General features: G+C 47.6%; 2 protein-coding genes across 6 annotated transcripts in view; one reads left to right on the top strand and one right to left on the bottom strand.

Moving 5' to 3' along the window:
- LOC135054695 (zinc finger protein 271-like) overlaps positions 1 to 4,741 on the bottom strand; it is a 28,500-nt gene extending 23,759 nt beyond the window's left edge. The window contains exon 1 of one of the 3 annotated variants that reach the window (XM_063957967.1): positions 4,486 to 4,741. The gene's annotated coding sequence lies outside the window, so the exon portion shown is untranslated. The remainder of the gene's footprint in view (positions 1 to 4,485) is intronic. The other 2 variants (XM_063957966.1, XM_063957964.1) reach the window with 2 other exon arrangements.
- Positions 4,742 to 4,760: 19 nt separating this feature from the next.
- The window catches only part of LOC135054697 (zinc finger protein OZF-like), a 58,710-nt gene continuing 37,877 nt past the window's right edge, over positions 4,761 to 25,593 (top strand). The window contains exons 1-3 of one of the 3 annotated variants that reach the window (XM_063957970.1): positions 4,761 to 5,492; positions 6,587 to 6,665; positions 6,785 to 6,882. In XM_063957970.1, coding sequence (XP_063814040.1) covers positions 5,295 to 5,492; positions 6,587 to 6,665; positions 6,785 to 6,882 — 375 coding nt within the window. In that variant the 5' untranslated portion in view covers positions 4,761 to 5,294. Of the gene's footprint in view, positions 5,493 to 5,926; positions 5,954 to 6,586; positions 6,666 to 6,784; positions 6,883 to 25,593 lie in introns of those variants that run through there. The other 2 variants (XM_063957969.1, XM_063957971.1) reach the window with 2 other exon arrangements.

Genomic DNA, 25,593 nt, shown 5'->3' with positions numbered 1-25,593 from the left:
CAGAAAGAACTGGTGACACGGAAGAGGGCTGGAGAGACAGAAAGGGGCTGGAGCCAGGAAGAGATAAGGGGGCTAGAGCTGGAGAGACAAAAGGGGAACAGAGACACATGGGCCTAGTGAGATACAAGGAGGATGGAGAGACAAGGGAGTTGGAGAGACGAGAGGGCTGGAAAGACACTGTAGGGCTGGAGATGGAGAGACAAAAGCGGGCTGGAGCTTGGATACAGAAGGGGCTTGAGCTGGAGATACAGAAGGGGGCTGGAGAGACACAGGGGGGTTGTTTGTGAAGAGCCACCTGGCTCAGCTACTGGGTAGCTCTGCAGTTGTTTTTTCCACACATCAGAGTAGCTGCTGATCCTTTTTTAATATAGTAATAACATCAGCGGGAAGACCAACAAGGGGGTGGGGACATTAATGGTGTGCTTAGAGGCGGCCTGACTTTTAAATACCTTGCCCTGGGTATGGAGAAGGCCAGGCTAGGAAGGGTGCTGGTCAGGGAAGGCTTGTGTTGTGCATTATAACATTATAAAAGGTGATGGCCTCTATGTCTACCCATAACCCGGGATCAGAGGGTGAGTGCAGAGGAACACACTAAAGTAAGTGAGTAAATACATTTGGTGGCTATTTGTTGTAACATTTAATGGCACAATGTACCTATAGTACATATTTTACATAGATGATCTCTTTATCTTGTGGATGCGTCTCAAACAAGTATTAAAAAAAATAGTCACCATGGGTGAATACGTTCTATCTTGCTAGTCTTCACTTTAATGTAAGAGAGAGAGCAAGGGTATTCTTTTTACTGGGTGCTCATTGAAATGAATAATTTAACAAAACTTAGCCTTTATTGCATCTTGATATAAAAATATCCCAATTTCTGTGTTAGATACAGTGCCTTAACAAAGCTGTATATACAGTGAAACGTGCACGTAGGCATTTCAGCAAGTCCACTATATGTTCTATCTAAAAACGTGCATTTAAATTACCTGTACCAGTCTAAGTTGCGAGACTAATGACAATGTGTAGCGTCTCAGCAGGTCTCCTATCTGTTCAATAAGAATGTATATGTGACATTCACATTAATCGGCTCCATTATTTCTGGGCAGCGCTCCATGGGGGTAATTCAAGTTGATCGCAGCAGGACATTTTTTAGCAGTTGGGCAAAACCATGTGCACTGCAGGGGGGGCAGATATAACATTTGCAGAGAGAGTTAGATTTGGGTGGGTTATTTTGTTTCTGTGCAGGGTAAATACTGGCTGCTTTATTTTTACACTGCAATTTAGATTGCAGATTTAACTCACCACACCCAAATCTAACTCTCTCTGCACGTTATATCTGCCTCCCCTGCAGTGCACATGGTTTTGCCCAACTGCTAAAAAATTTCCTGCTGCGAGCAACTTTGAATTAACCCCCATGAGGAGGCTTATGTTATGTATAATCCAGTTACTAACATTGAATGTCAGTAACTGAATATAATTCAGTTACTAACACTGAATGTCACTACCACTTTGAGGCAATATAGATGACCAATATATCCACTGAGGGCTGTAATACTTACCTGGATTCTTTGGCTTTATTTAAAATACTTGGACACTATTAAAAATGTATGCGTTAATAAATACTCAGTTATATACATTTCATCGGGAGACACTAGATATCCCAGCTGTCGGGATCCCGGCGCTCTGCATACTGGCACCAGAATCCCGGCCGCCGGGATACCGACACCTATTCTCCCTCCAGGGGTGTCCACGACACCCCTGGAGAAAGAATAAATGGTGTAGTGCACCACGGTGGCCGCAGTATGGCCTGCGCAGCGAGCCCACAAGGGGCTCTTTTGTGATCACCCTGCTGCCGGCATTCCGGTGGTCGAACAGCCCATTTAATCTATTCCTCTGTGTAAAATCGAACTCATGGAGTTAATAGGAGATGTCAGAATATTGAATACAACACTGTTGCCATTTAGTAACAACAGTTACTCTCATATTGCTATATACTATGAATGTTAATAAATGCAATGTGGTTACAATATTGATACACGAGAACAGCACACATTATTGAGGAATACCACTGTACTGTCTTCTCAGTAAAGAGCCTCCAACTTTATTGCTTATGGTGATATTACTCACTAATTAAATAACAGATAAGATAGCGATCCCGGTACTGATTTAATATTTTAAGGATTTATAAAGATACAGTACGTACGTATGTTGAATTAATTCTACTGCTGATTTAATATATATATATAGAACCAACAGAGATACGTATACACAATTATTAGTTGAATCATTCCATACCAACCAACAGACTTTGATTTTGACAGTGTAAAGACATTGATTCAAAAGTCAATATTGGATAATTAATATTTAATTAATAATAAAAATGGCTTCATGATAACACTGTCTAGTGTGCAGGATTTATGTGCACACTGAGAGTTACATTGATCCTCATTCTACAATATTCTGGTTACAGTGAAGCACTATATATTGCAAAGGACCTAACAGTGGATTTCACCTTTTAATTATCACTTTCTCGCATTTTCTAACTTTTTCATTGAATCATGTATGTGCGTTAATCAGCTCTTATTTAACTGTATCTCACCTAGAAATTGGGATATTTTTATATCAACACGCCATAAAGGCAAAGTTTTACTAAATCGTTTTTTTCGGTGTGCCCCCAATTAAAACAACCCTTTGATCTCTGTCTTACATTACAGTTCAACTTGGTTGAATTAGGGCTGCACCCCCCCCCCCCCCCCTTAAACCTAACCTCCCCCATACCCTAATCTAATTGATGAATAATTCATATGTGGTCTCCTTTCTGTGGTTAAGAATCACTAATGTTGGCCGTGTGTCTATTTTCTCTAGTCTTCACATTAGTAAGGCAGCCAAAAGGCTTCAGGGCTTAGACTACTTCCAATCCGGAGTTACGGTGCCTCCATAACACGCACTTGCATATTGGATACCGAGCACAAAAAACATCTGCACTCATATTTGTAGAAGGTCATTTACAAAAAACAAAAAAAAACCATGATGAGGAATGACATCATATTGGATACCGAGCACAAAAAACTCCTGCACTCATATTTGTAGTCCACGCACAAATCATTATATCCCTGAATTTTTTATGTTGTCTATAAATAACAAATCGTAGGCGCTACTAAATGACAACATGGGGGTATTCAATTAGTGCCGAATGTATGTGTGTGAGCGTGTGATGTTCCTCTGCTCCCAATCAGAAATATATTAATCATGCACGTGTCCATACATCGCTGTCATTAAACCTAATCCATGTCTGAATAGATGTATAATACAATAGTATAATACAATAGAGGAGCAGCTGGCCGATTTTCAGTGTGGAGACTCCAGCGATGAACGATGCGCGGCCCCGCGCTCGTTCATCGCTGGTCTCCCGTCGGCTGTGCATGCAGGCCAATATGGACGATCTCGTCCAAATTTGCCTGCACTTCAATGCAGCCGCGTGACGGGGGGAGTGAAGAAACTTCACTCCCCCGTCACTGCCCCCCCGCCGCCGGGTCGCTCGTCGGCCGTATCTGCCGTCGGGCAGCTCGGCGGCGGGTCGGCCAGTGAGTAGTTATCAGGAGATCATTTCTTTATCTGAATAGCATTCATGTGAACTACTTTTAATTAGGTTACAATATTCTGGTGTATAAGTCAATGCCGCTGTCTGTAATTGGCCTTTCTGCATAGGCACTATGCTTATACACAGACAGATTGGGCGGGATGTACTAAGCATTGCATCCTTGATGCCTTACATCCCACCACTTACCACATACATGCTAATCGCATATGTACTTAAAGACATAATTAGTATCCTGATAAGATTTGTCCTTTGCGGTGTGAGGGCTTTCGGGTTTAGTACATGGGGTCCCTTCTGTGCCTGGGCCGAGTGATGCTGCGGCCACAGGAGGGAGGGGGGGAAGGGGGGCGGCGATGGCTCCGGGAGGGATCTGATTAGATCCCTCTCAGGAGGGAGTTGCGAAAAGAAGCCCATAGGCTTTTATTGGATACCACAACCTAAAGATGGCGCTACCCACCGGAATGCAACTTGGTACATATCAAAATACTATACCCCGCCCTACCCACCGGAATGCATTCTGGAACTTGGTACATATCAAAATACTACTGTGATTAGCCTAGCATTGGGGCAGACTGCTCTCTCTATTATACGGCACAGCTCCTTATAATGCATGAGCCCCTGGTGTGACACCTCCTACAGGGGAACCAGGTGAGGTATAATGAGGCTGAGGCGGGTGATAGGAGGACATGGGGTGGAAAGCCAGGAGGATGGGGGGGGGGGGGGGGGGGGGAGGTTCAGTTCTAGGTCATGTGATCGGGGTGACAGCCCCAAATGCCTACTTCATAATAAGGATAATGGTGACATGTGCCAGCATCAGCCATGTCCCTGCTCTAGCCCAGCTGTAAGTGTCTCACTGTACCTCTGTACCTCTCCCCGTGCGGACTCACCCCCAGAGGCTCCCAGGCCCGGCCTCTTCCTCTCACCAGCATTCCGTTACACACCCGGCTTCCGTACAGTGCGTTCCACCTGACTTCCGGTCTATGCGGTCCAATCGGCTTCCGGCCTGTGCGTTCCAACCGACTTCTGGCCTGTGCGTTCCAACCGGATGTGAGGTCCCCGCGCTCCTCCCCTCTGGACTCCGCCCTCTGCTCCCGGGTGACTGGTGACTGGGAGACATCGCTGTGTGTGACACCGCCAGGTGCTGCTCCTTGTACCGCATGCTGCTGCCCTGTGTGCCCCCTGCTATTCCCTTCCCACCCTCACTCCTGTGTTCCCTGGTATCAGCCCCCCGACCCTGTGCCCCCTGTTATCCCCTCTTCCCACCCTTGTGCTCCCCTACCTCCCTTGTGCCCCCACCCCTGTGCCCTGTTTTCCCCTCCCACCCCTGTGCCCCCCCATTGTCCCCTCACCTCCCACCCCTGTGCCCCCCGTTGTCCCCTCACCTTCCACCCCTGTGCCCCCTGTTGTCCCCTCCTGCTGCGTTGTCCCCTCTCAACCCTGTGCCCCCTGTTGTCCCCTCCCCAACCAATCCCTGTTGTCTTCTCCCCTCCCACCCCTGTGCTCCCTGTTACCCCCTCCCCTCCCACCTCTGTGCTCCCTGTTACCCCCTCCCCTCCCACCCCTGTGCTCCCTGTTACCCCCTCCAACTCCTGTCTACCTTTTTATCCTCGCCCTAATGTCTGTATAATGCCTGCTTTCTTCTGCATTCACCCCTCCTACCCCTGTGCCTCCTATTATCCTCTATTTACTTTTTTTTATGTCTCACCCATTACACAGTTACACTGTAGTGAAGAAGACATCTGGTGAGTGTGAGACACCCAGCAACCATCCCCGTGTGTCAGGAGGACTGGGCCTCATCCCGGTGCCTCCACCTCACTCACTGATACATGGGAGGCACAATGACCAGAAGATCCTGGAACTCACCAACAAGATCATTCAGCTGCTGACTGGAGAGGTGACTGCTGGGAATAGGACATTATACAGTAACATCGGGGGACGTGTCTGGGCGATGACTGGAGAGGTGACTGCTGGAAATGGGGCATTATACAGTAACACCAGGGGATGTGTCTGGGTGATGACTGGAGAGGTGACTGTTGGGAATGGGACGTTATACAGTAACACCAGGGGACGTGTCTGGGTGATGACTAGAGAGGTGACTGCTGGAAATGGGGCATTATACAGTAACACCAGGGGATGTGTCTGGGTGATGACTGGAGAGGTGACTGCTGGGAATGGGACGTTATACAGTAACACCAGGGGACGTGTCTGGTGATGACTGGAGAGGTGACTGCTGGAAATGGGGCATTATACAGTAACACCAGGGGACGTGTCTGGGTGATGACTGGAGAGGTGACTGTTGGGAATGGGACGTTATACAGTAACATCGGGGGACGTGTCTGGGCGATGACTGGAGAGGTGACTGCTGGGAATGGGAAATTATACAGTAACACCAGGGGATGTGTCTGGGTGATGACTGGAGAGGTGACTGCTGGGAATGGGACGTTATACAGTAACACCAGGGGACGTGTCTGGTGATGACTGGAGAGGTGACTGCTGGGAATGGGGCGTTATACAGTAACACCAGGGGACATGTCTGGGTGATGACTGGAGAGGTGACTGTTGGGAATGGGACATTATACAGTAACACCAGGGGACGTGTCTGGGTGATGACTGGAGAGGTGATTGCTGGGAATGGGGCATTATACAGTAACACCAGGGGACGTGTCCGGGTGATGACTGGAGAGGTGACTGCTGGGAATGGGGCATTATACAGTAACACCAGGGGACGTGTCCGGGTGATGACTGGAGAGGTGACTGCTGGGAATGGGACATTATACAGTGACACCAGGGGACGTGTCCGGGTGATGACTGGAGAGGTGATTGCTGGGAATGGGGCATTATACAGTAACACCAGGGGACGTGTCCGGGTGATGACTGGAGAGGTGACTGCTGGGAATGGGGCATTATACAGTAACACCAGGGGGTGTGTCTGGGTGATGACTGTATCATTGTGTGTGTCAGGATGTCTCTGTCTATCTCTCCATGCAGGAGGGGGAGTATATAGAGGAACACAGGAGTCTGTACAAGGACGTGATGATGGAGAATCACCGGCCCCTCACATCACTGGGTAAGAGGAGACTGTCATGTATTGTACAGGGGGGAGCAGGTATGGGGGCTCCTTATATACACACATCATCTGATAATCACATATATACACTGTACTCAGTTACTGTGTGTCTCCTAAAGATGGACCCAGTAACAGAGATACCCCAGAGAGATGTCCCCGTCCTCTGTATTCCCAGGATTGTACAGAAGAGAATCACAGGATCCCACAAGAGCATCAGGTAGGTGATACTCTCCAAATGCCTATCACTGTTATTTTCTACTGGTAACTCTAGAGTAATGAATTACAACATTATTAATTGAGACACTCAGACGGTGCTGGCTTCAGAGGTCTCAAGAGGTCGGGTCCAGTCTCACTGTATACCTTTCCTTGGTGTCAGGTTATACAGCACTTGTCATACCAACTTTTGAGGTATTTGAGTCAGTGCCCAGTGTAATATGCATTGTACGTGACTTGGTGCTAGCTACTGCTGTTTGTGTTCAAACTCTGCTGTATTTATTATACTATCCCTATTCCCATACCAGGTGTTAAGGGTTATGTTATACCTCGCATTTTACTTGTACTATGTGAGTGGTGTGTCGAAGTCGAAAATATTCTAGCCATACGCATCACATACAAACACCATTCAGAGTGGCCTCTGTGCGGTTGCGTACCAGCCGTGCGTGCGCAAACCCGAACGCTGCGTACATTGGCTCGTGAAGCCCTGCGTATTAGCACGGGGTATGAGTAAATACGGTAACATACGCATTCGCATAGAAAGGCCACAAAGCCATGTTCAATATTTTATCCATATAGTGCAGAATTTACACACAGTCTGTACATTCTTCAATGGCAATTTACTGTGCACACACAAATTAATCAAACCACCCATACGCATTCAAAGGCGATTCTTCTAGAATCTCAATCACAAACAGTGTCTTGAATGTATCAGACTGTCTTGTTTACGCAAAGCTTTGTAATCATGGAACATGGACCCTGATCTATGAGGAAGGTCAATACCTTTGGTTGCCCCCATTGTTTTGGAGTGTATATTGAGACAACAGATACTGGACTGTCATTGTTTTACTAGAAGCCAGAACAAACAAGAAGACAATATACATCCTACACAAAACACAAGCCAGAACTTTGCTTGTACAGTAACTTGAAAAAAACCACTAAATAGCTGACAAATTATAGACCAGACATTTAATGGATGATATACTGTATAACAAGTATATCCTCATACACATAGTCTAAACTCATCCAACCCATGGTAATATATGTATATTTCATAACTAATTGTAATGGCAGGAAAGTATATATGTGTGTGTGTATAATATATATATATATATATATATATAAAAGGAACAATGTGTACGGCACTCCTGTGATGTAGATTACCTTCACCCGGTGCCCTCGCAATGAACAGGATGCAGGCAGGCGACGGCGCGGCACTCAAGGTTAGAGGAAGAAGACAATGGGCGACAACCAGGTCTGCAACAACATTTCAATCTTATTGGATTTTCATCAGGTTACAATCAATAATACAAAACATCCTATCTTATATCCATCACCAACACCATGTGGACATGACGTCCGTACCGGCGTCCCACACATGCCGCCGCGGTCCGATGCCGTCATCACGCACCTCTCCGTCAGTCAGCACGGGAACCTCCGGGCCACAGCGTCACGTCATGACGTCATCGCGCATATGCGCGTTACACGCCCCCATCACCATAACAACCGGACAATAACAAGTGAAGCTGTATAAAAACGAGGAGACAAATGCATAATATCCATGCTGATATGAGGAAATACCATGTCAAAATGCATGGAGAAACTATATATAACAATGAATCCAAAGAGAACAGTAATATCATATCGCCATTAATAAGTGACTCTCTTATAGAATTCCACACTTATTATTAAACAACAATACAGCATTATTCATATCAAATAGCAAATAACGATTGATAATGTGATTATTTACAACATTGCTCCTAAAGTTAATTTATCATTAAGTCCTTTGGGTGCCATGACACCCAACCGGATAATCCACTCAGTTTCCTTCTTAATCAATAGTGCCCCTCTATCACCGCCTCTCTTAGATACCGGAACATGGTCAATCATCCGGTATCTGAGGCTGGCTAAAATATGACGTGCCTCCAAAAAATGCCTCGCGACCGGTTGGTCGCTACTGCCACTCTCTAACGCTAATTTGATACTGGAGCGGTGTACCGCCATGCGTTCTTTAAATTTTCGTTGTGTCTTTCCGATATATGAAAGTCCGCAAGGACATATAATCTGGTACACGACGTAGCTACTATTACACGTCAGATGATCCCTGATGTTATACCTCTTACCACTACTAGGGTGCAAAAAAGTGTCACGGGACCTTATAAAATTTAAAAGAGAGAAACTGCGGAAGGTGGAGTTAGATTATGAAAACCACCAGGTATACCAGTGGCTTCTGGGCGGTCGACAGGTCGAACAGAGGAGAAGACCCTTTTTCAGACGTGGCAATCATTCCAAATCTACATTGGATACAGAGTCCTCACAGGACACTCCAGTTGATAGCAGTGGCTCAGAAATAGGAGGGGCCCGTCGCAAGGTCATCAATACGAATAAGAATAAAAACAAAAATAAAACCGCAGCTGCTGTCCCTTTAGGACGATTAACCAGGATGCAGGCACGAGGAAGCACAGAAGATATACCAGGAGGGGCGGACAAAATCAAAGATCAATTGGGCGTCAAGAAACCATCAACCAGCAAGAGCAAGTGATTTACAATCTTTCGTCTCATGAGCTTACTGCGAGTGAAACAAGCCTCCTGTCTAAAGGGCTGTCCTTTGTGCCCTCTATAGGTTTTGACAAGGTGCAATGGCAAATGGAGAAACATCGGTTGATACGACAGCTAAAACTACACAACGAAAATTTAAAGAACGGATGGCGGTACACCGCTCCAGTATCAAATTAGCGTTAGAGAGTGGCAGTAGCGACCAACCGGTCGCGAGGCATTTTTTGGAGGCACGTCATACTTTAGCCAGCCTCAGATACCGGATGATTGACCATGTTCCGGTATCTAAGAGAGGCGGTGATAGAGGGGCACTATTGATTAAGAAGGAAACTGAGTGGATTATCCGGTTGGGTGTCATGGCACCCAAAGGACTTAATGATAAATTAACTTTAGGAGCAATGTTGTAAATAATCACATTATCAATCGTTATTTGCTATTTGATATGAATAATGCGGTATTGTTGTTTAATAATAAGTGTGGAATTCTATAAGAGAGTCACTTATTAATGGCGATATGATATTACTGTTCTCTTTGGATTCATTGTTATATATAGTTTCTCCATGCATTTTGACATGGTATTTCCTCATATCAGCATGGATATTATGCATTTGTCTCCTCGTTTTTATACAGCTTCACTTGTTATTGTCCGGTTGTTATGGTGATGGGGGCGTGTAACGCGCATATGCGCGATGACGTCATGACGTGACGCTGCGGCCCTGAGGTTCCCGTGCTGACTGACGGAGAGGTGCGTGATGACGGCATCGGACCACGGCGGCATGTGTGGGACGCCGATACGGACGTCATGTCCACATGGTGTTGGTGATGGATATAAGATAGGATGTTTTGTATTATTGATTGTAACCTGATGAAAATCCAATAAGATTGAAACGTTGTTGCAGACCTGGTTGTCGCCCATTGTCTTCTTCCTCTAACCTTGAGTGCCGCGCCGTCGCCTGCCTATATATATATATATATATATATATATATATATATATATAATATTTATATATATATATATATATATATATATATATATATATATATATATATATATAAAAAATATAGATGGATGGAAATGAATAAATATATCATGTGTGGGATCATATTGTTCAGGATCACATAAGCAGTAATCCGGTGGGTATGAGAATATTGTCTCATATTGCAGCGATAACTTATTGTCGCAACTGAGGGCCTGAGCTGACGGAAGGCAGCCTCAGTTGTAGGGGCTGAGATGTACCGGAACCTGGGAGGTTGTATCAGACCCCTGGACATGTAAGTAACATGAAGAGAAACCGCCCGAAGGCGTGACCACGACAACTTGAGTAAAAGTCAATGATATTTATTTATGACAAACTCCATGCATCACAGAAGCAGTAAAAAGTAACATAAAAATCAGCAGAGAAATAATAATACAGTTCCTGGGTACTACAGGGTGGCAGGGGCCACAGAGCTCTGGTGGTATGAGACAGTTCTTATTATCTGCAAGTTGGAAAGTCCTTACCAGGCTCAACTGTAGCAATGAGGAAAGCCCAGGGTCGTACCAGCTGGTGTTCCAGGGAAAGCTGGACTGCTGTAGATAAAATGCTGCTGTGGGTACTGGTTAGAACCAGACAGGTGTTGGCACGGAGTGGATACTGGCTGGAACCAGTTAAATAATAAATAAAGCTTGAGAGCGATGCAATGTAGATGAAATGTAGAATTTGAGAGCGGAGAAATAATAATACCGGTGGAGAGTGGTAAACTGCAGAAAGGACACCGGCCCTTTAAGAGAAGCTGTACACTGCTGGAAGCTAAGCTGGAAGCAGGTGATGTTGTAGCTGGAAACAGGTGAGTCCAGAATGGATCGGAGAGTCAGGCTACACCGCAGATGGAATGCTGGTGCGGGTCTCTATAGCAGAAGTCTGGAGACAGGAGCTGGAACCTGGAAGACATTCACAGAAAAGAGACAAACTGGAACTAGGTTTGACAACCAAAGCACTGACGCCTTCCTTGCTCAGGCACAACCTATTTATACCTGCAGCAAGGAAGGCATTGGCTAGGCAATTATGCAAATTAATAATACTGACAACGGATTGGTAGGAATGATCAGCTGACAGAATCCAAGATGGCTGCGCCCATGCAGACACTTGGAGGGAAGTTTGGATTGTAATCCATGTGGTCTGGAAAACAGTAATGGCGGCGCCGGCCACCGGAGACAGGAGACGCCAGGCTGACAGATGCACATCCGACCACGCGGACACAGCGGAGGCCGCGGCTGACGTAATCGCCACTCTGAATGCAGAAGCTCAGGGACGGCGGCGGAGGCCGCGGGAGACGCCATGCCAGATGTATAAGGCGTTACTGTGACTGCGTCCAGAGAGACAGGAGAGGATGCGGGAATGTGCACATCAGGATAACAGATGGGATCCGGTCCTGGAGCGCTGAGCCAGCCTTAGGAGGCATCTGATAGGTAAGAAATGGCGTCCAGATACCCGGATCGTGACAGCACCCCCCCCCCCTTTAGGAGTGGCCCCAGGACACTTCTTTGGCTTTTGAGGAAACTTGGAATGGAATCTCCGGACCAAGGCAGGAGCATGGACATCAGAAGCATTGGTCCATGAACGTTCCTCAGGGCCATAACCCTTCCAGTCAATAAGATACTGAAGTTGACCGTAACGGTGACGTGAGTCCAGGATCTTGGCTACTTCATACTCAACGCCTCGTTGAGTTTGGACTTTCGGAGTTGGAGGAAGTGAGGAATGAAACCGATTCAAGATTAGCGGTTTCAACAGGGAAACATGGAATGTCCTGGGTATCTTTAAGAAGGGAGGCAACTGGAGTCTGTAAGCAACAGGATTGATGACTTGATCAATTTTAAAAGGACCGATGTAGCGAGGTGCAAACTTCATACTGGGAACTCTTAACCTCAAATTCTTCGTGGATAACCATACCCGATCACCCACCTTGAGAGCAGGAACTGCTCGACGCTTCTTATCCGCAAACTTCTTGTACCTGAACGATGCCTTGAGCAGAGCTGATCGTACGCTCTTCCAGATATTGGCAAACTGATGCAAGGTGATATCCACTGCCGGAACAGAAGTTGCTAGAAGCGGTTGGAACTCAGGGACTTAAGGGTGGAATCCAAAGTTGGTGAAGAATGGTGTTGAAGAAGATGAAGAATGATACTGGTTGTTATGACAGAACTCGGCCCAGGGAAGTAATTGAACCCAGTCATCTTGAGAAGAGGACACATAGATGCGGAGGAAGGACTCCAAGTCCTGATTCACCCTCTCAGTTTGACCATTGGTCTGAGGATGGTAAGCCGTGGAAAACTTTAGCTTGACTTGGAGGGCTTGACATAAACTTCGCCAGAATTTGGCTGTGAATTGAACTCCTCGATCTGAGATAATTTCTTCTGGAAGACCGTGGAGTCGAAAGATCTCTTGTATAAATACTTGAGCCAACTTGGAAGCTGACGGAAGACCGGTGAGAGGAATGAAGTGTGCCATCTTGGTGAACCGGTCAACTACCACACAGATGGTATTAAACTTGTTGCACATGGGCAAATCTGTAATAAAATCCATCGACAAATGGGTCCATGGTCGACGGGGAACAGATAGTGGAACCAGTTGCCCCGCAGGCGACTGGCGGGATACCTTATGTTGAGCACACTTTGGGCAAGATGCAATAAACTCCAAAACGTCCTTTTTCAGAGTTGGCCACCAATAAGACCTAGAGATAAACTCCAGGGTTTTTTGGATACCTGTATGTCCGGCAAAGCGGGAAGCATGGGCCCAATGCATGAGCTTCTTCCTTAGTGTCGGCTTCACAAAACTTTTCCCTGATGGGGGCGTAGAGTCCATCCCTACCGTGGAGAATGCCAACGGATTTATAATATGATGCTTGTCTGAAGACTCTGACTCATTTTCTTGCTCCCATGAGCGGGAAAGGGCATCGGCCTTGCGATTCTGAGAGCCCGGACAGAACTGGAGTTTAAAGTCGAACCTGGAAAAGAAAAGTGCCCATCTGGCCTGACGAGGGTTGAGACATTGTGCGCCTTTCAGATATAGAAGGTTCTTGTGGTCTGTAAGGATGGTGATTGAATGAGAAGCTCCCTCCAACAGATATCTCCACTCCTCTAGAGCGAGCTTGATGGCTAGCAACTCCTGGTCGCCAATGGCATAGTTGCGCTCCGCTGGGGAGAACTTCCGTGAGAAGAAACTGCAAGGATGTAAATGGCCATCTTTAGCCCTCTGAGATAACACCGCTCCTACTCCAACGGAGGAGGCATCCACCTCTAGGATGAAAGGAGAGTCGATGTCAGGCTGTTTCAGGACAGGCGCAGAGATGAACCTCTGTTTTAAAAGATGAAAAGCTTGCATGGCTTCTTCAGACCACTTGGACGGGTTAGCACCCTTCTTGGTGAAAGCAGTAATAGGCGCCACAATGGTGGAAAAGTCTCGTATAAACTTTCGGTAATAATTGGCGAACCCTAAGAACCTCTGGACCCCTTTGAGGGTTAAGGGTACCGGCCAATTCTGGATTGCTTGTAGTTTCTCAGGATCCATCTCTAGTCCGGAACCGGACACAATGTACCCTAGAAACGGAATGGACTTGACTTCAAAGACGCATTTCTCTAATTTGCAATAGAGATGATTGACACGGAGACGGGACAGAACCTCCTTTACCCAAAAACGATGTTCCTCTAAATTGTTGGCAAAAATGAGGATATCGTCTAGATAGACCACGACATGACGGTATAGAATGTCTCTGAAGATCTCATTGACGAAATGCTGGAAGACAGCTGGAGCATTGCTCAATCCGAAGGGCATGACGAGGTACTCATAATGACCGTCACGGGTGTTAAATGCGGTCTTCCACTCGTCACCCTCACGGATCCGGATGAGATTGTATGCACCTCTCAAGTCCAGCTTTGTAAAGATGGTAGCTCCGCTAACTCTGTCAAAGAGCTCAGTAATCAGGGGTAAAGGATAGCGGTTCTTAATGGTAATGTCGTTCAAACCTCTGTAGTCGATGCACGGCCGCAGACCACCATCTTTCTTTTTTACGAAAAAGAAGCCTGCGCCGGCTGGAGAAGAAGAAGGTCGAATGAACCCCTTTGCTAGGTTCTCTTTAATGTATTCCTCCATAGAATGCGTCTCGGGCAGAGACAACGGATAAGTTCGGCCTCGAGGTGGAACCTTCCCTGGAACGAGATCAATCGGGCAGTCCCATTCTCTATGAGGAGGAAGGATATCAGCAGAAGCTTTACTGAACACATCCGTGAAATCTAGATATGGAGGAGGTGGAACATCAGACGACCTGGGGGAGGAAGAACAGACAGGCAACACTTTAAACAAACATGTCTCAGCACAGGAGGGACCCCATGCCAGGATTTGCGTAGTCGTCCAATCAATTGTAGGATTGTGAAGACGGAGCCATGGAAGGCCCAGGACCACAGGATGTGTGGCTCTTGGAATCACTAAAAGTGAAATAAGTTCGGAATGAAGAACTCCCACTCTCAGACGAACTGGTAGAGTCCTTAGAGCAATAACTGTATCAAAAATTTTACTGCCATCCACGGCAGTTAAGGAAAAGGAGGAAGGAAGTCTCTCGGTGGGTAGGGACCACCGTTTAACATAGGCTTCGGTAATAAAGTTCCCAGCTGCTCCGGAATCCAGGAGGGCAATGACGTTCTGATAACGTTGAGCAACTTGAAGCGAGACTGGGAGATTACAATCTTGAGGAGATGGAGAGGAGATCATTACTCCTAGCCGGCCCTCTCCTTGACGAGCTAGGACTTGGAGTCCCGGACGTTTGGGACAGGCATTAATGGTGTGAGACGGAGCTGCACAATAAAGACAGAGAGACTCGGAGAGACGTCTTCGGCGCTCAGCAGGAGTTAAACGGGAATGGCCAATTTGCATGGGTTCATCTTTAGTTGGTGACAGTTGGCGAGGAGGAGGAGCAGAAGATTTTGGAGCAGATGATCTTCCACGCTCAGTTGCTCTCTCTCTGAAACGTAAGTCAACTTTTGTACAAAGTGAGATTAGCTCATCTAACTTGGAGGGTAAGTCTCTGGTAGCTAACTCATCTTTAATACGCTCGGATAAACCATGCCAGAATGCAGCATACAGGGCCTCATCGTTCCATGCCAGTTCAGATGCCAGGATCTGGAACTGTATAAGATATTGTCCTACAGTATGTGATCCCTGGCGTAAACGGAGAATCTCAGACGAAGCTGAAGTTACCCGGCCTGGCTCGTCGAAGATGCGCCTGAATGTTGACACGAATGCAGTGTAAGAAGATAGCAGGGTGTCGGACCTCTCCCATAACGGTGATGCCCAGTCAAGGGCTGAGCCACTGAGAAGTGAGATGATGTAGGCAATTTTTGTACGGTCACTGGGAAAATTGCCAGGTTGTAGCTCAAACTGAATCTCACACTGGTTGAGAAATCCCCTGCAGAATCTTGGAGATCCGTCAAATTTTGCTGGCGTTGGAAGATGAAGACGTGGAGCAGAAATGGGTAAGGTGGGTGGGGTTATAACTGGAGTCACTGTGGTTGACGCACCAGAAGCGCCTGATCCACGGAGAGTTGTCTGAATCCCATCCAGCCGAGTAGAGAGATCCTGGAGACAGCGGATGATGTGGCCCTGTGCAGCCTCCTGATGTTCTAGTCGGGCTGCCAGTTCTTGCATCGGCCTGGCCGCTTGATCCTGGTCTCCGGCTGGATTCATTAGGTCAGTGCTTACTGTCACAACTGAGGGCCTGAGCTGACGGGAGGCAGCCTCAGTTGTAGGGGCTGAGATGTACCGGAACCTGGGAGGTTGTATCAGACCCCTGGACATGTAAGTAACATGAAGAGAAACCGCCCGAAGGCGTGACCACGACAACTTGAGTAAAAGTCAATGATATTTATTTATGACAAACTCCATGCATCACAGAAGCAGTAAAAAGTAACATAAAAATCAGCAGAGAAATAATAATACAGTTCCTGGGTACTACAGGGTGGCAGGGGCCACAGAGCTCTGGTGGTATGAGACAGTTCTTATTATCTGCAAGTTGGAAAGTCCTTACCAGGCTCAACTGCAGCAATGAGGAAAGCCCAGGGTCGTACCAGCTGGTGTTCCAGGGAAAGCTGGACTGCTGTAGATAAAATGCTGCTGTGGGTACTGGTTAGAACCAGACAGGTGTTGGCACGGAGTGGATACTGGCTGGAACCAGTTAAATAATAAATAAAGCTTGAGAGCGATGCAATGTAGATGAAATGTAGAATTTGAGAGCGGAGAAATAATAATACCGGTGGAGAGTGGTAAACTGCAGAAAGGACACCGGCCCTTTAAGAGAAGCTGTACACTGCTGGAAGCTAAGCTGGAAGCAGGTGATGTTGTAGCTGGAAACAGGTGAGTCCAGAATGGATCGGAGAGTCAGGCTACACCGCAGATGGAATGCTGGTGCGGGTCTCTATAGCAGAAGTCTGGAGACAGGAGCTGGAACCTGGAAGACATTCACAGAAGAGAGACAAACTGGAACTAGGTTTGACAACCAAAGCACTGACGCCTTCCTTGCTCAGGCACAACCTATTTATACCTGCAGCAAGGAAGGCATTGGCTAGGCAATTATGCAAATTAATAATACTGACAACGGATTGGTAGGAATGATCAGCTGACAGATTCCAAGATGGCTGCGCCCATGCAGACACTTGGAGGGAAGTTTGGATTGTAATCCATGTGGTCTGGAAAACAGTAATGGCGGCGCCGGCCACCGGAGACAGGAGACGCCAGGCTGACAGATGCACATCCGACCACGCGGACACAGCGGAGGCCGCGGCTGACGTAATCGACACTCTGAATGCAGAAGCTCAGGGACGGCGGTGGAGGCCGCGGGAGACGCCATGCCAGATGTATAAGGCGTTACTGTGACTGCGTCCAGAGAGACAGGAGAGGATGCGGGAATGTGCACATCAGGATAACAGATGGGATCCGGTCCTGGAGCGCTGAGCCAGCCTTAGGAGGCATCTGATAGGTAAGAAATGGCGTCCAGATACCCGGATCGTGACACTTATTAGTAATACCGGATTTATGTATGATAATGTGGTGGGTTAATTGGTCTTGGGGCGGAATCTCAGATGTAAACAACAGTAATCACATCTCAGGACTTAGCCATCGCCCACCACTTCAGCTGACCAATGATCCCCAGTGCACAGGATATGTCCCACCCCCGGACCAATGTAAGAAGAGCATTCAGTTTCTATTGTTTCATGCTTTGGAATATTGTATAAAAGCCACGCTGCCTGGCCGGTCAGACACATTCTCTGAAGGTCATCTTTCCAGATTGACTGAGGACCGGAGCCGGGTGGCGCTGGCGAACAAACGTATGTATCCATTGATTGTAGCCTCTTCTCTTATGTGATTGTATTATTGTTGTAACCCCCTTTTGAGTAAATAGTTGTTGATGGGTTGGATCCCAACATTTTAAATACAATTGGTGTCGTATTCCTTTCCTGCTAGGGGTTATAGAGTGTATTCTGCCTCACGTGTAGCTACTCTGTGCTTACAGCGTGACGGCTTGCTTACGCAACGTGTACGCATCTGTTAGGGGTTTTACACACACACGCTTAGCGGTCGCAGCGGCCGGAACAGTTATACATTTAAGGTATTGCTTTTTCTTCCTGAAAGTTAATCAGCTTTAATAGGTGTCACATTTGCATGTTATTATAGTTATGTGTTTAACTATGTCCAAAGGCAAGGCCTCTAAGGACAAGGTGGAGTCTAGGGCTCCTGTACTGGTTTTTTGCAGGACCTGCTCAGTCAAGTTAGTCTCGCAGGATTTTGTGCAAGATGGTCTCTGCTTGAGGTGTTATGCTGCACCATCACTCAATACGGTGACTCCAGCACCTGTCCTAGAACCACCATGGGTTACTTCTTTGTCGGGTTGTGACTCAATTAGTAGAACGCTTGTCCGTGTCTACTCTAACTCTTCAACAGGGGTTCCCTCAACAGTCTCGGGGCTTCGTTGTTGCCACCCCCCGTGCAACCTCCTTGGATGGACATGATTTCACAGTCTAGCTCAGACGTCATGATATGTTACAGGCCGACAGACCAGGGGCTGCTAAAGTGTCCACACGAGTTACACCCTCATCTAAGTCGCCACAGATCTCGGAGTCTGAGACTGATTCTGGTCAAGTGGAAGACGATGCCTCAGACCCTGGTTCTTGTCCAGAACAGCGTACTAGGGTGGATATTCCTGCCTTAGTCAGGGCACTCATGGCTGTACTTGAAAGAGGAAGAAGAACCAGCTTCTAGGACTAAGGGTCCTATCTTTAAACGACAAACAGTCGTTAAGGAGGAGTTCCCTCAGTCAGATCAGCTCACTGAGCTCATGCATGAGGCCTGGAGAACTTTAAACAAGAAGTTTCAGTTACCAAAAAGGCTGACTTCGTACATTCTCCTTCTGGGATATATATAGAAGTTGGAGGTTGCCCCCACTGTAGACGCTCACATAGCTCGGCTAGTGAAGAGCTCTACATTGCCCATACCTTTTACATCCTCCCTTCAGGATGCAACAGATAGGAAAATTGTTTTCCTCAGAACCATTTTTTCTCAGGCAGGTGCTATTACTCGCCCACCTATGGCTACTGCTTGTGCAGCAAAAGCCATTGAGTGCTGGGTCGACGCAGTGGAAGTCAGTCTCTCTGTGGAGGCTTCCCAGGAACAGCTCTCATATGTTTCTTATTAAAGAGGCAGCCGGATATATTGGGGAAACAGCCCTGGATACAGGAGTATTTACTTCCAAGGTATCTGCAACATCTGTAGCTGCTAGAAGTGTGTTCTGGCTTTGCTCTTGGAGGGCGGGCTCTGATTCCAAGAAAGCATTGGAATCATTGCCTTTTACAGGAGAGATCTTGTTTGGCTCTGGGCTAGACAAAATGTAGCTACTGTAGTAGCTTCTAAAACAACCTTCCTGCATTCGGCTGCTGCTTCTAAGATCAAAGCATCATCTCTTAGGCCCCTTTGGCCTCGGGGGAAATCCAAGGGGCAGGCTTTTCCCAGTCAGTCTAGTCCTCATAAGGGTAGGCCAAGAGCAAAGTAATCTTGGGCTGCCAGACGTCCGTCTTCTAAACCGGACGACAAACCTTCTGCCTGACGGAATGAGCCTTCTTCTGGGAGACCCCAGAGTGGGAGGCCAACTTCTTCAGTTTGCAGAGGCGTGGTGTCAGACTAGCACAGACACCTGGGTGCAAGAAGTGGTCTCTCATTTATATGTTCTCACTTTTTCAGAGATGTCCTCCATAGCCCTCTCAGGGCATTGGATCTGCAACGTGCCGTTCATATCCTTCTACATTCAGGAGTTATGATGCCAGTTCCGTCACTTCAACAACGGACAGGTTTTTACACCACACTGTAAAACCCTGGCTCTTTTCGACCCATTCTCAACCTCAGGGCTCTCAACAAGCTTGTTCGAGTGCCCAGAGTTCTCATGGAAACCCTCCATTTCATTGTCCTGGCATTGGAACCTGCCTTCCCAGGACATTCAGGATGCATACCTGCATGTACCTATCAATGCTATCCATCAGCGTTACCTCAGGTTTGCCATTCTCCACCAGCATTATCAGTTTTGAGCGCTGTCCTTCGGACTCTGTACGGCCCCTCGGGTCTTTACCAAAATGATGGTAGCCATGGCTGCACATCTCAGGCGTCAGGAAGTCCGGATTTTTCACTACCTAGATGACCTACTGATCCTGGCTCGGTCGCCGGAGGGTCTGCAGCAGCGTTACTGTTTGACCATTGCCTATCTACAGACGCACGGTTGGATTATCAACTAGAAGAAATCCTCCCTGGCTGCGTCTCAAAGAATATTACATCTGGAAGCCATCCTAGAGTCTCAGGTTCAGAGGATTTTTCTGCCAGCAGACAAGATAACGTTACTCCAGTTTCGTCTGTGCAGTTTTCTTCAACGCCAGCAAGTGTCCATACACTCAACCATGCAGGTCCTAGTGTTCCCCCTAGGATGAGGCAGGGGCAGGGCGCCGGAGTTTGGGGGCACATTGGCTGTCCTGGGGTCTATGGTGTCCACCTTCGGTGAGGTGGAATAAGCCCAATTTCACTCCAGACCTCTGCAACAACTGATTTTGTCACTCTGGAATGGAGAGCATCATCTTCTCAGAGCCCATACAATGGTGTCTCGAGAGGTTCAGCTGTTGCTCTTGTGGTGGCTTCAGATGTCCCACTTGGACAAGGGACATCCATTTTGTGTCTCAGATTGGGTACTACTCACCAGAGATGCGAGTCTTTGCCGGTGGGAAGCAGTGACCAGCCAACTATCCTTGCAGGGACATTGGACAGTCCTCGAGAGTCACTTGCCCATCAACATACTGAAACTGGCCAATGTTCAGGGCACTCAGTTGGGCGCAGGACCTTCCTCAGGGTCAGCCAGTGCAGGACCAATCCGACAACGCGTCTACAGTAGCTTACCTCACCATCAGGGAGGCACGCTAAGTTTAGCCTCCATGAGAGAGGTGACGCACATCCTCACTTGGGTAGAGAGTCATCTACCAGCAATATCGGCTTCATCCCAGGAGTTCTGAAGTGAGAAGCAGACTACCTAAGCCAACAGGACATATACTCAGGAGCGTAGGCTTTGCATTTACAGGTCTTTCAGGATTAAGTGGAAAGGTGGGGTCGTCCAGAAGTGGATCTCATGGCTTCGCGCCACAAATTACCATTATTTGGACCCAGGACCAGGGATCACTCAGCCGCCTTTGTAGATGCTCTGGCAGTACTGTGGGACTTCAAGCTGGTATACATCTTCCCTCCAGTTTTACTTCTTCCGAGGGTGCTTCGCAAGTTTAAGCAAGTTCAATACTTCTCATATCTCCAGACTGGCCAAGGCGTCCTTAGTTTGGAGATCTGCAGGGTCTTTCAATTGACACTCCTCTCAGACTGCCTTTAAGGCAGGATCTGTTAACACAGGGTCCATATCTACACCAGGACCTGACTCGGCTTTCTTTGACGGCATGGCTCTTGAGACATTCCTTTAAAAATGTAAGGTCTTCTTGAGCTCGGTTGTCCAGACAGTGTTTAAAGGACGCAAGCTTGCCTCAGCAAGGATTTATTACAGGATTTGGCACACTAATTTCCAGTGGTGTTCGCCGAGGAACTACAATCCTTCAACTTTCAGAGTGGCAAGAGTACTCGCTTTCCTTTAAGCAGGATTGGATTTAAGTCTTCGACTTGCGTCCCTCAAGGTATTGGCATCTGCCCTGTCTGTGTGGTTGCAAAGAAAGATTGCTTCTCTTACAGATATCAGAGCTTTATTTCAAGGAATCATCCGCATTCAGCTTCCATTTGTCCCTCTAGTGGCTCCGTGGGACTTGTCTTTGGTTCTACAGGCATTACAGGCAGCTCCATTTGAACCATTGGAGTCTGTGGATTTAAAGGCGCTGACTGAAAATACTCTCTTCCTATTGGCCATAGCCTCATGTCTCTCTCCTTTTTGATTTTTCATCCAGACAGAGCTGTCCTCAGGACAAGGTCTGGATACCTTCCTACGGTGATCTCAAAATTTCATATCAATGAAGAGATTGTGGTTCCAGCCTTTCAGCTTTCAAACCCTGCCACAAGTGATGTATTGTTGGATGTGGTGCGAGCATTTCAGATTTATGTGGAGTGAACTAAATCCGTAAATCTGATGCTTTTTTTGTTTTGTACGGTTTCACAAAAGAGGATGGCCTCCTAACAAGCAGACCTTGGCTCTATGGCTTCGAATGACCATTGCTCAGGCATACATGGAAGTGGATCTACCTGTTCCTACGATGCTCCAGGCTCATTCCACTCGGTCTGTGGGCCCTTTATGGGCTGTTAGTCTTAGAGCATCTGCCGAACAGTTGTACAGAGCAACAACGTGGTCTTCTGTCAATACTTTCCTCCGTTTCAATTCATCCGATACCTTTGCCTCCCAGGATGCTGCATTTGGGCGATGGGTACTCCGTTCTGATCAGGAGCGTTCCCTCCTTTAGGGGATATTAGGATGTCCCCATGATAATCCTGTGGAGCCTAAGGACCCTGAAGAAGAAAATAAGTGTTATGATAGACTTACCATAGTTAACTCTAATTCTTCGAGGTCCATAGGCTCCACCCTGACGCACCTGCCTTGTCGGTATTACTATTTTCTCTTACGTCCTAGAGGATGCTGGGGACTCCGTAAGGACCATGGGGTATAGACGGGCTCCGCAGGAGACATGGACACCTATAAAGAACTTTTAGTATGGGTGTGCACTGGCTCCTCCCTCTATGCCCCTCCTCCAGACCTTAGTTAGATCTTGTGCCCAGAGGAGATAGGGTGCATTACAGGGAGCTCTCCTGAGTTTTCTGTGTAAAAGAATTTTGTTAGGTTTTTTTTATTTTCAGGGAGCACTGCTGGCAACAGACTCCCTGCATCGTGGGACTGAGGAGAGAGAAGCAGACCTACTTAAATGATAGGATCTGCTTCTTAGGCTACTGGACACCATTAGCGCCAGAGGGAGTCGGAACACAGGTCTCACCCTGGAGTTCGTCCCGGAGCCGCGCCGCCGTCCTCCCCGCAGAGCCGGAAGATAGAAGCCGGGTGAGTATGAGAAGAAGAGAAGACTTCGAGGCGGCAGAAGACTTCGGATCTTCATGAGGTAAGCCGCTGCGCGCCATTGCTCCCACACAACACACACAGGCACAGATGGGTGCAGGGCGGGCGCCCTGGGCAGCAATAAACCTCGTTTTTGGCACAAATATATATATATATATTAGCCTGCGGAGGCAGCAAATAGACGATCCCCCGCCATTTTTTATGAAATTGAAGCGGGATCGAAGCCCGCCGCTGGAGGGGGCGGAGCTTGATCCCTCAGCACCTACCAGCGCCATTTTCTCCACAGAAGCTGCAGAGAACGCTGGCTCCCCGGACTCTCCCCTGCTGAACGCATCAGAGGGCTGAAAAAAAGAGGAGGGGGCACATTTCAAGCGCAGTGAGTGGGAATAGCATTGGCATTATATATAAAAGCGCTATCTGGGTTTTCCAGTGTCAGTTTGGCGCTGGGTGTGTGCTGGCATACTCTCTCTCTGTCTCTCCAAAGGGCCTGGTTGGGGAATCGTCCCCGTATAGTTATATCCCTGTGTGTGTGGGGGGTCGGTACGTGCATGTCGGCATGTCTGAAGCGGAAGGCTTATCAAAGGAGGAGGTGGAGGAGATGAGTGGTGTCTCCCCGTCGGTAGTGCAGACTCAGGAATGGATGGATATGTGGCATATGTTAAATGCAAGTGTAGCATCATTGCATAAGAGGCTAGACAAAGCAGAATCCAGGGAGACATCAGGGGGTCAATCCACGGATTGGACCGACTCACAGGGCCCGTCAGGGTCTCAAAAGCATTCCTTGTCACAAATTGTGGACACAGATACCGACACGGACTCTGATTCCAGTGTCGACTATGATGATGCTAGATTGCACCCTAGGGTGGCAAAAACTATTCAGTATATGATTATTGCAATAAAAGATGTTTTGCATATCACGGACGACCCCTCTGTTCCCGACACGAGGGTGCGCATGTATAAGGAAAAGAAACCTGTGGTAAACTTTCCTCCATCTCATGAACTTAATGAGTTATTTGAAAAAGCTTGGGAATCTCCAGATAAGTGACTGCAGATTCCCAAAAGGGTTCTTATGGCGTACCCTTTCCCTACACAGGACAGGGCACGTTGGGAATCCTCTCCCATAGTGGACAAGGCTCTAACACGCCTGTCCAAGAAGGTGGCGCTGCCGTCTCCAGATACAGCGGCCCTCAAGGACCCTGCAGATCGCAGGCAGGAGACTACATTAAAGTCTATTTATACACATACTGGTACTTTACTTAGACCGGCAATTGCGTCGGCATGGGTATGTAGTGCAGTTGCAGCTTGGACAGATACCCTGTCAGCTGACCTTGATACCCTAGATAGGGATACTATTTTGCTAACTTTAGCACATATTAAAGACGCAGTCTTATATATGAGAGACGCTCAAAGAGACATTGGATTGTTGGGTTCCAGAGACAATGCCATGGCTATTTCAGCGAGACGATCCTTATGGACCCGCCAATGGACGGGTGATGCGGATTCAAAAATACATATGGAGGTTTTACCCTATAAGGGTGATGTGTTGTTTGGGGATGGGCTTGCGGACCTGGTTTCCACAGCTACCGCAGGTAAATCTACCTTTTTACTTTTTGTTCCCCAACAGCAAAAGAAAACTTCACAGTATCAGATGCAGTCCTTTCGGTCGCAAAAGCCCAGAAGAGGTCGGGGCTCCTCCTTCCTTGCCAGAGGTAAGGGTAGAGGGAAAAGAACACCTGCCGCGGCGGGTTGCCAGGAACAGAAGTCCTCCCTGGCTTCTACAAAATCCAGCGCATGACGCTGGGGCTCCCCTGCGGGAGTCCGCACCGGTGGGGGCACGCCTTCGACTCTTCAGCCAGGTCTGGGTTCGGTCAGACGTAGATCCTTGGGCGATGGAGATAGTTTCCCAAGGCTACAAGCTGGAATTCGAAGAGGTGCCCCCACGCCTATTTTTTAAGTCGGCCTTACCAGCTTCTACCCTAGAGCGGGAAGTAGTGTTAGCTGCAATTCAAACGCTGTGTCAACAGCAAGTGATTATCGGGGTTCCCCTGAGCCAACAGGGAAAAGGGTACTATTCGACCCTCTTTGTGGTCCCGAAGCCGGATGGTTCGGTCAGGCCCATTTTAAATCTAAAATCCCTAAATCTGTACTTGAAATGTTTCAAATTCAAGATGGAATCACTCCGAGCTGTAATAGCCAGCCTGGAAGGGGGGGATTTTATGGTGTCACTGGACATAAAGGATGCTTACTTTCATGTCCCCATATATCCCGCTCATCAGGAGTACCTGAGATTCGCGGTACAGTATTGTCATTTCCAGTTTCAGACGTTGCCGTTTGGGCTTTCAACGGCCCCGAGGATTTTCACCAAGATAATGGCGGAAATTATGGTGATCCTGCGCAGGCAAGGAGTCACAATTATCCCATACTTGGACGATCTCCTGATAAAGGCGAGATCAAAAGATCAATTACTGAACAACGTGTCACTCTCTCTGAGAGTGCTCCAGCAACACGGTTGGATCCTCAATCTGCCAAAGTCACAGTTGGTTCCAACAACTCGACT

The sequence above is a fragment of the Pseudophryne corroboree genome, chromosome 3, assembly GCF_028390025.1.
Source record: "Pseudophryne corroboree isolate aPseCor3 chromosome 3, aPseCor3.hap2, whole genome shotgun sequence".
In the NCBI taxonomy this organism is placed as follows: domain Eukaryota; kingdom Metazoa; phylum Chordata; class Amphibia; order Anura; family Myobatrachidae; genus Pseudophryne; species Pseudophryne corroboree.
Note: the sequence above shows the minus strand (reverse complement) of the source record. Positions and strands in the feature narration are given on the sequence as shown.